The 10,828-nt window shown below is 34.2% G+C and overlaps 1 protein-coding gene across 1 annotated transcript in view; it reads left to right on the plus strand.

Moving 5' to 3' along the window:
* Window positions 1–1,497: 1,497 nt before the first annotated feature.
* Window positions 1,498–10,828, plus strand: part of LOC107679649 (eukaryotic translation initiation factor 3 subunit E-A) — a 47,449-nt gene continuing 38,118 nt past the window's right edge. The window contains exons 1-3 of the mRNA XM_016475262.1: window positions 1,498–1,616; window positions 2,392–2,509; window positions 2,621–2,738. Of these exons, the coding sequence (XP_016330748.1) occupies window positions 1,527–1,616; window positions 2,392–2,509; window positions 2,621–2,738 (326 nt within the window). The 5' untranslated portion in view covers window positions 1,498–1,526. The remainder of the gene's footprint in view (window positions 1,617–2,391; window positions 2,510–2,620; window positions 2,739–10,828) is intronic.

Below are 10,828 nucleotides of genomic sequence, written 5' to 3' on the forward strand. Positions count from 1 at the left end.
TTCCACAGTCAGGAGAAATGAAAGGATCGATGTTACAGCTTACAAGAGGGAAATTGTTTTGGGATCCAGGACAGTGTCGTGTGGTTGTCAAGTAAACATAGTGCTGGTGGAACCTATTATAGATGGACCATTTAGGAGCTGATATTGGCTCTTCTTTGCAGTGCATGGATGGCCAACACATGGGCATCTTTATGAGACAGCTGCTGAAGTGAGGAGTAAAACCCGCTGGATGCTCTTCTGCTCCTGTCTTCAATTTCTCAGTTGAGGTAGGCCCATATTGCATGATTATTTTGACCGTAATGTCAATGACTAAACTTTTTTCCTGTTGGACCTTGCTTTTGTTTTGATCTTGAAGTGAAGGTAGCTCTGTGTTCCAGAGAGAGGTCACTTTTCCTCGGGCCCGGTGAACTCTCGCTGATACTTGTCTGCTGGAAGAATTTCAGTGGGTTCTGGAAGAGGCCCATTATTTCAGCAGGATTTTCAAAATTCAGCAAGTTTACTTGGCAAAACTTGACCTCTTTATAAATAAAATGTTTTGTTGTATCAGTTCTGCAGTCAAATTATAGAGTCTTGAAAGGTTTATAAGCATAGCTCCTATTTAAATTAACAAATAAATATCAGAGTATTACACACTTAGGATTCTATTCTATTCTATTCATGTAGAGTACAGCTTAGTAAACTTTCTATTTGTGAGAACAAAAACTAAACTTTAACTTAATTTTATTGCATTCAAATTATTATTCTAGCACAGAGTAGTCATGTAAATTGTATTAATAACAATTCTATTTTATTCTTTACATTTATTCTGTTGTTCTGTTATATTTTACAATACAATAATTATTAAACCTAATTATTTTCAAAATGTTTCCACTTTATTTTATTCTATTAGTTTTACTTTAACTTTATTATTAGAAGTGCAGATTACAGTTGAGGAAATGTTATTATTTAAACTAGCATATTCTGTTTTTTTTGCTGTTTTATTCTATTATAGTATAAGTAAATTGGTAAATTTTATTAATACAATTCTATTTTATTCGTTAAATTTATTCTTTTGTTTTATTATGTTCTATTGTACAATTAGCTATATTTAGTAAGTTATCTTTTGTTATCTTTATTCTATCATATTCTATTAGTGCAGAGTAGTCAAGTATTTTTTAATTAAATTGTATTTTATTTACATTTATTCTGTTTTACAATAGAGTAAGTTTCATGTCATTAAATCTAATTGTTTTCCATTTTTTCCATTCTATTAGTACTTATTTTAACTTTATTATTTCTAGAAGAGTACAGCTGAGTCAATTTTATAATCTAAACTATTATTTTCTGTTTTGCTAACTGTATTCTATTATATTCTATTAGCGTAAACATCTTTATAGAGCAAACATCATTCAATTTAAAGCAGTATATTCCCTTTGATACTGTGTGACACCTGCAGATGCAGCCCGTGGCGCTATGGACTGTGTGTAAACTCACCTTATTAAATAAAGTTTTTCCTGTTTTGAAGCGCGTCCTCTTCCGTTGTCAACATGGCGGAATACGATCTGACCACCAAAATCGCCCACTTTTTGGATAGGCATCTCGTTTTCCCACTGCTGGAATTCCTCTCAGTAAAAGAGGTACATGTGTAACTTACATTCGTATTTGAAAAAGCGCTGTAACACCGTTTGTTTGTAGAAGGCGGCAAAGCTAGTACCACGTGCTCGCGTTATTTCAGCCACGATAGTGGTGCCGCACCGGCTTGTCCGGTAGTGTGTAAATCACATAATTCACGGTTTCGACCGGTAATAAAATAATAATTACTGTCGACAGAGCCAACAAACTTTGACGTGAATAACCGTCTGTTCATAATATAACTAACCCTTCTATTGGTTATTTGCTAGCTGTAGGCTGTCTCAAAACCCAGTAAGCTGCCTAACTAGACAGCATTGTAAGCAGCTAGAGAGAGCTTAGGACAGCTGATAGATCTGTCACTTTGTCTTGGCTTGTCATTCTCAAGCCAGTCCTGCGTTGTTTACATTTATCTTCTACGTTCGTGTGCTATGATATTGTTTCATTGAGTTTTCACCAAGATATATAACTGGTTATATCTGACAAAGACAGATAAGGTTTTGTTGAAATTGCAAAAATGACTTCGAAGTGACAGCCTTAGAAGAACCAGTAAGTGTGTGTGTATGTTCTAGCAAAAGTGTGTTTATGAATTTACATTGCAGTTACGTTATAGCTGTCCCGTTACAGTTTGTTGCAACAAGAATCGTGTTAAGAAAAATATATACAAAATAACATTACTGCATTACGCCGAATGAAATAGATGTTATAGAAGTCGGTGAATATATGCTTGCGTCCTTATATCTGTGTGAATGTACTGTTTATGTTTCCATCACTGTTTTCTAGATCTACAATGAGAACGAGCTCCTCCATGGAAAGCTGAATCTCCTCAGTGACACCAACATGGTGGACTTTGCCATGGATGTGTACAGGAATTTATTTCCTGACAAAGAAATACCCAACTGTGAGTGGATTAACTTCTAATGGTCTTCTGTGAAGAAAGACGCTTAATGTGATGCATGAGAACTGACTTTGAGATTCATATAAAAAGAATGCATCATCTGCACTTTTCCAGCTCTCAGAGAAAAGAGGACCGAAGTTGTGGCTCAACTGAAACAACTGCAATCTGAGACCGAGCCGATTGTGAAGGTGTTTGAGGACCCAGAGACCACAAGGCAGATGCAGTCAACAAGGTAAATGCTGAAATTATACATGTACTAACAGTGTAACATCTTCAGTCGTCTCTGTCAAATACTGTGTCTTGTCATTGTATTTATTAAAAGGTTTTATTGCTGTACCTGTGTATCTAAATATCAATATTCATAAGCTGTTTGTAAGATGTTCGTTTAACACGTCTGTCTAGATTATGTTATTCTTCGCCTTCTTGACTGAGACTTTGAGAAATTGAATTTTTTTATTTTTATTTTTGTACTACATTCAAAGCAAAAAGCATTACTTGGTAGTCAGACCAAAAGTTTATTGTATATGTTATTATTATATTAATAATGACTTTTTTTTTTAATATATTCTGTTGTTTTTGAATTTCGGTTCTTTAAAATTTTGCAAAACTATTTATTTATTTATTTATTTATTGGTGCTTATGCCATACATGCAAAACATATTAGTGTAAGTGCCAAAAAAACTAATGAAATCAGTAAACCCAATTTATTTCAAATTTACACTCGTTTGTCTATGCATTACTTGGAAGTCAGACCAAAAGTTTATTGTATATGTTATTATTATATTAATAATGACTTTTTTTTTAATATATTCTGTTGTTTTTGAATTTCGGTTCTTTAAAATTTTGCAAAACTATTTATTTATTTATTTATTTATTGGTGCTTATGCCATACATGCAAAACATATTAGTGTAAGTGCCAAAAAAACTAATGAAATCAGTAAACCCAATTTATTTCAAATTTACACTCGTTTGTCTATCCAGATGTGTTTGACCAAAGAGATCCCCCAAATTCTGTTACTTTGGATCATCTACCAATGAGTTGTTTAATACACGCTTTAGGGTGTATTGTAGTTGTCTTCAAAGTGACCTTTCTGTACTTTATAGTACATTGTGTAGACCTTTACTTGTCTGCGGTTTTTACTGGAAGACTGTGGAGAATCTTTTAAATGTTATGACAATAGTTTAGTCATTTTCTATTCCAAGCAACAGTTAACATGGTGCTTTACTTATTTTCTTGTTCATCTAATGTAAGTTGAACAGTGTTCAATTGCACAGTTTAGACAAGACAGTCCTAAGGGATGTGGGACAGAGCCCTGCTCGACGCTAAATGATACTCCAAACAGAACATTTGTGGCTCTTTTTCTGGAAGGTCGGTATTACAGTAAGTGCCATTTAATTAAGTGGATGGCAGAACATCAGCGGGCATTTGTAATCACAATCCGTTTGTATTTGATTTAAATTGCCATGTGGATGAGTATATGGTTTCATTCTGCAAATTTCAGAAGAGTAGAATGCTAGATCATCCTGTGGTGAGTTTCATAGAGGCTACTTTTTGATTTTTTTCTGATGCTGACTTTGCCGTAATTAAAATATTTTGGTTAAACTCAGTCCTCGTCCAGTGCTTGCTTTTCTTTGATGGATGTTCCTCATTTCTAGTCGCCTGCCAATCTAGATGTTTTAGGTTTAAATATGTGGTGTCTTAGGGATTAGAGATGTTTTTATTTAATTAAAAGAAGGCTGTTGCACTGATCACTGAAGGCAGTAGAGATATTCTCAGATAGCTGTCCCCATTAGCAGTTGGAGGGATTTGCTAGATTAGTAACAGAGGATTCTTATTAATTATGTTGGATTGAAAAGACATTGTTCTGCTCTCATTCAGTCGCCATCAAACCTAGACAGAAGAGCCAAAGTGGGTTGATTTATCCACTGTATTTGATGTGATTTAGACCTGATCTTGAGACCGCTATAGGCTTGAAACTTCAAAGAGTTTAAATATTTGAGTATCTGCCAATGCTATATGGCAGGGATTTCCAAGCTGAACCTCTTTGTCCTAAAATATTTACTGGAACTACCCCCTGAGATGAATATTTGCATGTTCATCATGAGTCTCTGATGTCAGTTAATGGCCATATGACACGCAGGTCAACAAATAAAATATTTAAAAAAAATTAAGAAGTGTTTTATATTTATTCTTATTTTAAAATTATTTATTTGATTTTTACATTTTTTATGATTTGAGTAATGATTGCATACTTTTATGATTTGAATGAGTTTTTCCTTAATTCACGAACTGCATGCAGTTCCCTCATGAACCTAGCAAAACTGTAAATGAATAATTAACAACTGGAATAGCAAATCAAATGACAATGACATGTAGCTTTAAGCTGTTTAAGTAACGTTACTTTGACTAATTATTCAAAATGGTAAATAATAAAAAATAAATAAAGGTTGCTGAGTGTTTTTGTCACTTTGGTTAATGTTTTAATGTAAAATAACCAAATGTTTTTGGTTAATGTAAATTTACATTTACCATTTAATTTACATTATTGCTGTAAATATTAGCATTTTTAATTTGAGTAATTTTATTACCAGGGGCTTTGACATCTCTCATGTACATTGTTTATGCTAACTAAGCTTTGTGGGTTTTGCAGATTTAGTGTAGAAATTAGTTAGAAACTATTTTTTTACATACACTGAAGAAAATTTGTGGTATTTTCTATTGCAAAAGTTGCTGATATGATGCTAGGGTGCTGTATTGCTGTTGTTAGTGTGTTCTGTGTGGTTCTTATTCTGATTCTATACATTTGCTAGGAAATCTTACATCTGATAGCTTGGAAAAGTAATTGTTTATATCTCTTAGGGCTGCACAATTAATCAAATTTTATAATCGCGATTACAATTATGAATGCCACAATTATGTAATCGTTCAAAGCGGCAATTAATCGTTCGTTGTTATTTTGCGTGCTTATATGCGTTTTTTTCTTTCTACATGTTATCTTAAGGGTTTTTCCCATCATTTCAATTTTAGTTTTAGTATAACATTATAATACCATTCATATTTGTACTTTTTTATCATTTAAAGAAGAAACCAATCCGATGTATAGTTGACATTTGAGGCTTAATACTAAAAGTTTTTCAGGTTGAGTGTTTTCAGCTTGTTTATTTTCATATAAAAATGTGGCATGCAGTTGCATCAAACAATGGTATAAACATCATTCAATGTATCATCGTAATTAATAATCGCAATTACAATTTCAAGGGAATAATCGACAATTATGATTTTTGTCATAATCGTGCAGCCCTAATATCTCTTCAGAAAAAGCTGCACGATTTGAGGTGTCATTCATATCCTTAGCACAAACCAGGTAGGACAATGTACACTCCAAAGTTTAATACTTGGGGTTTGTTTGTTAGAAATTAGAAATTTGCTTGCCATAGCAATTGTCAATAATTACTTGTAGCTGTTTTGTACCTGTGTTTTGTGTCTCTGTTCAGTGCGTGAATCTTTTGGCCCCTGCCAAGAGGACAAAGTAGAGGCAGTAGCTGAGACCACGATCTGTACTTAGTTATTGTTTAATTGCTTGCTTTGACTAGCGCTAATACCACACCAAGCTTCTATATATTTTATCAGGCTACCGCTGTGTGTTTGTGGTGTCTCTACAGTGAGAAATCTCAGTAGGTGGTATTGCCTTTCCTAGACATTTTTAAAGACCAGTTTGCATTTAGTTTCTCCAAAACATGCTTTTATCACAGTTCAGGATTAAGTTTGTGGCCTTAGAACCAGGCTCAGTCTTAATTAACCCACTCAAATGGATGTCTGCTCTTCATTAACGGGCAGCTTTGAAGTTTACTTGTTCGATCTGAATATTTCGGGTTTCGGAGGGCATTTTTTGGTGTCTGGAGTTTCACAGGCCGAGACGACCACGAGGAAGTGCAGATCAGGACTCGTCTTTATTTGTTCTTTTATTTGTTAATGGCTGCTCATGTGTGACTTGTTTCTTTTAAACTGCGTCGTCGGATGTTTACTGGATCAGTTCTCTGACAGTGTCGCTCACAGGCCGGGTGCTATAAGCAGGTGATATCATGTTTGGAAATCTGTCAGGACCATTGTTCAGGAGTGTTAGAACATATGGAGTGGCGATGGATTTTTTTTCTTTAACAAACTGAGCGTGATCGATGGATGAGCTGCGCTGAATGGCCGAGGGCCGAGTTATCTCGCAGTTCCCTCAGCACCAGTGCATTGACCTCCATAGCAAAACCTGCCCCGTCTGTTCCTCATTTCAACCCAGAAGGGAGGTGGTGAGAGCTGACGGAGTAAACATGTATGTCCTCTTCAGCAGACAGATAAACATTGAACTCATTGTTAGTTTTTAGAGATAATAGGTGAGGGCTGAGGATGTTGGTTGAATGCAGAAATGCTCAGTAAGGACAGTAACACTGTGTCTTAACTAGGTTTGATGCATCAGTTTTTAATGACAAGACAAGCAATTTGAAACAATCAGTGTTCTTATCAGTAGATATTTTTAAAACGTTTCCAAAAGTGTATGACTTTATTTCTTCTGTGAATCACAAAAGGAGATATTTTTAAGAATGTTCACACTGCTCTCTTACATACAGTGCAATCAATGAATGGGGACTGGGCAAGACTGTATGGTTAATCAAAATTAAACTGAAATTTCTGCATCTGCTCAGCGCTTCGGTTTTGTGTAACGTATTTGGAAATGCAACATTTTTTTTTACTTATGTTTATTTATTTGTTATTATTTTTATTTATATTTTTACTTACTATTCAAAATTTGGGGGGGATTTGTGCAACCCTACAAACAAGATGAGCAAGCCTTGAGCCTAAACCTAATGAAAAAAAAAACATTTAAAATCACAATTTTTATCAAAAAAATGTTTCCCCAAATTGTGCTGCCTTAGGACTGGGACTGTCAAGCTCCCAAAAAAGACAAAAATATACCATGAAAGCATCATTAAAGTGGTCCTCATGATTTGTGCTCTATATTCTAATGTTCTAAAGCCATAGCTGTGTGAGGAACAGACTGAAATTTAAGTTCTTACTCAAAATTTAGCTTGACAGTTGTGGTCACCATTCACTTTCATTGTGTTGAAAAGAGCAGCTTGGACATTCAGCTATAAAAAAAACTTTTTGTGTTTCACAGAAGTCATAAAGATTGACATGAGGGTGAGTAAATAACAGAGTTTACATTTTAAGTTGATCTATTTCTTGCTTCTTAGGGGATGGGAATGAGATTTTAGAATGAGATTTCAATAAGGGTGGGACTCGCCAGCGCAATGCTGTAGAAATATAAATCAGACAATTGCAGAATTGTACTGTTTCTTGTTGTGGCTGGTTAGGTCAGTAAAATCTGATTTACATGAGGGAGATAGTTAGGTTTTATTGCTTATCGCTGGTTAGGACACTGTGTAAGGGAGGTGACCCCTCTCCACCCAGAGTCCCAGCATCTGTCAGATGATAGTATAATGGAACAGAAGCAGTACTGTAGGAGAACGCCTTTATAAACAGCCTTTGAACTTCCCCACAAATAAAATAAATGTGCAACCTCCTCTTTCTGTCTGGAGCACATAGTGATGCATGCCTTCGTTTGCTGAATTCTTCAGAGGCCGGCCACATTTGGCGGAGGTGGTCATGTGGTAAGCATGGTTACCAGCCCCCCGTGCCGAGCATTTTGCCAAAACTCAATGATACGCACAAGTAGCAGTAGATTCTTACTTCATCTCACCTGATGAGGAGACACAATGTTTGTTTTTTTGTTTCTTCATTACCTTATTCTCTCTTTCTTTATTTAGTGGTGTTTCCTAAGGAATACTTACTAAGGCTCATATTTAGGCTTATTGGTTTTTACATTAAAACCCCAGTATTAAATGTTGGTGTGTAACTTATCCCACAAAGTTTGAATGATACCTCAAATCATGAGGCTGGTTGAGAAATGTGTGCTATTATAAGTAATCAGACTTACTATTTTTGCCTGGTAGATGATAAAAAAAAACATACTTTTATTGGAAAAGGCCATGAAGCATATATAGAGATCACATTTTCTTTCGATGTGTCAGGAAATAATCTGAAGAGAGAGGGACAACAGGAAAAGGAAATGCTTTATGGCAGTTTTGAATTGTCGCCCATGTGATCATCATAGCTCAGTGTGTTAGAGCACATTACCACTAAGCCACAGCTTCAAACTTACCTTCTTATTTCTTTTGGGATTTTTTAAAATATTATTTTATTATAAATAAAAATTCATATCAGTTGATATCGATAATTATCACGATACATATCAAATCTGTATTTTGCTCCTAAGTGAAAGTTGTAGAAAGCAGACCTTTAATTGTGGTCTTAAACTACTCCTTACGGGCAGAACATGACAAATACTTCACATTTTTGAATTCTTTACACTTTTCTAGTCATTTTTCCTGAACAAAATAAATATCTAAATAGAAAAATGTATTTCTTAGCTTCTGCATGTTCTCATGAGTGATATTGTTTCAAATCATGAAACAGGTTTGTGTTGCCTGACTTTGATGACGAGTATCTTAAGCAGTTTGCAGTGCAGGCTGCAATATTAATAATATATTTATAATATTAATTTTTTTGTTAAAACCACACATATAGCACCTTAATACCATGGTAAACATTTAACTATATGGTTTCTAGGTATTTGTATGAAAAACAGTAGTCTAAATACATTTAGTTTACATGCACAATCACTATAGCTTAATTACAAAAAATACTGCAATTATATTCCATTACTCCTTTAATACATGTAATACATGTCTACATTAATTATATAATAACATTTGATATGAATATCCCACATTTCTGCCGCAATACCATGGTGCGGTTAATGTTACTACAGTAAATCCATGGTAAATGATGGTGATTTGTAGATTGAAAAGCCTTCTGACTGTATCGTTGTGCTATTTTTTTATTTTCTCCTGTTTCTCCGGTTGTCAGCGCTGTTTCATCCAGATTTAAACTAGTTTAAATGGATCTCGAAATTCTTCTGACTGTATCATTGTGCACAGTGTTTCTCCTGTTTGTCAGCGCTGTTTCATCTGACTTTAAACTAGTGTAAATCACAGAGTTAAAAAAATGTCTACTTTTTAAAATAACTTTTGTAAAAATATGTCAAATATGGGTGAAATAATGTTCCTTCGTCATTCAGTGTAATAGATATGTATATAGATGTAAAAATGAAACAACATAATTATTCTGACTTGTACTTAACTTAGATAAGAGAAGATAAAAGAATAAGTAATCATACTACATTTTATATTTTAAATCAGTGGTTCTCAAACTTTTTACACCAAGTACCACCTCAGAAAATATTTGGCTCTCCAAGTACCACCATAATGACCAACATTAAAATACAGTAGTGTAGTAGGCCTAATTATTCAGCTACAGCTATGCACAGTTAAAAAATGAGGCAGTTTTATTCTAATAAGAATATTTATTATTGTCTGCCACTTTAAACATTGTAAATACAGTTTGAACATTAACACTGCACTGTGCTTGCTTACATACAGGTAAATAAAAAACTTAAATGATTAAATGAAAATGTACTGTACCTAAAAGTTAAATAAAATCTGCACTGTACTTAAAAAAAAAACTGTACTGTACTTAAATGTAAAGTAAAACATGTACAGTACTTGATCAAAAAATTAACGCAGGCATCATTTAGCCACCTGGCAAACGTTTTAAAAGTGTTTTAACAGTGTTTCCCAACCTTTTTTTCTTCCACAGCACAGTTTTGATATGTAAAAAATCCCACGGCACACCACTAAGCATTACAAAAAAAAAAAGATAGAAAGGGGAAACATATTTTTTATTTTTCCAATAATTAAACATTGCGTCATCAGAGCTGGTATTATGGCTTTATATATGATCAGACACTTGCACTTACTTTCTGAAAATCATACTCAAATGATGTTAATGAGGTTTTTGACGAGCAAGTGACAGAGATCTGTGTTTTGTCCATCATTAAAATGGCCGCCTCTGAGGCAAATTAATTAATAGCATCACGTTTTCACCAGTTTGCAGGTTATAAAATTTATTGTAGCTATATGGGCGCTCAGTTCCTCTTGTTGTTAATACATTTGGCCAAAATCTCACGATATAAAATACGAACAGCTATGATATTTATGATATTTAAACGTGTATTGGCTACAACTAGACAGCAAATGCTAAGACTCTTCTCTGCTCTTTATACACATTATACACACAGCCTTTATAGACAGCATTTCTTGAGTAAAGAAAACGCTGTACTTATTCAAACATCAGTTCTTTATTTACCATTGCAT

Source organism: Sinocyclocheilus anshuiensis, unplaced genomic scaffold, assembly GCF_001515605.1.
Source record: "Sinocyclocheilus anshuiensis isolate Anshui unplaced genomic scaffold, SAMN03320099.WGS_v1.1 scaffold2170, whole genome shotgun sequence".
NCBI lineage: Eukaryota > Metazoa > Chordata > Actinopteri > Cypriniformes > Cyprinidae > Sinocyclocheilus > Sinocyclocheilus anshuiensis.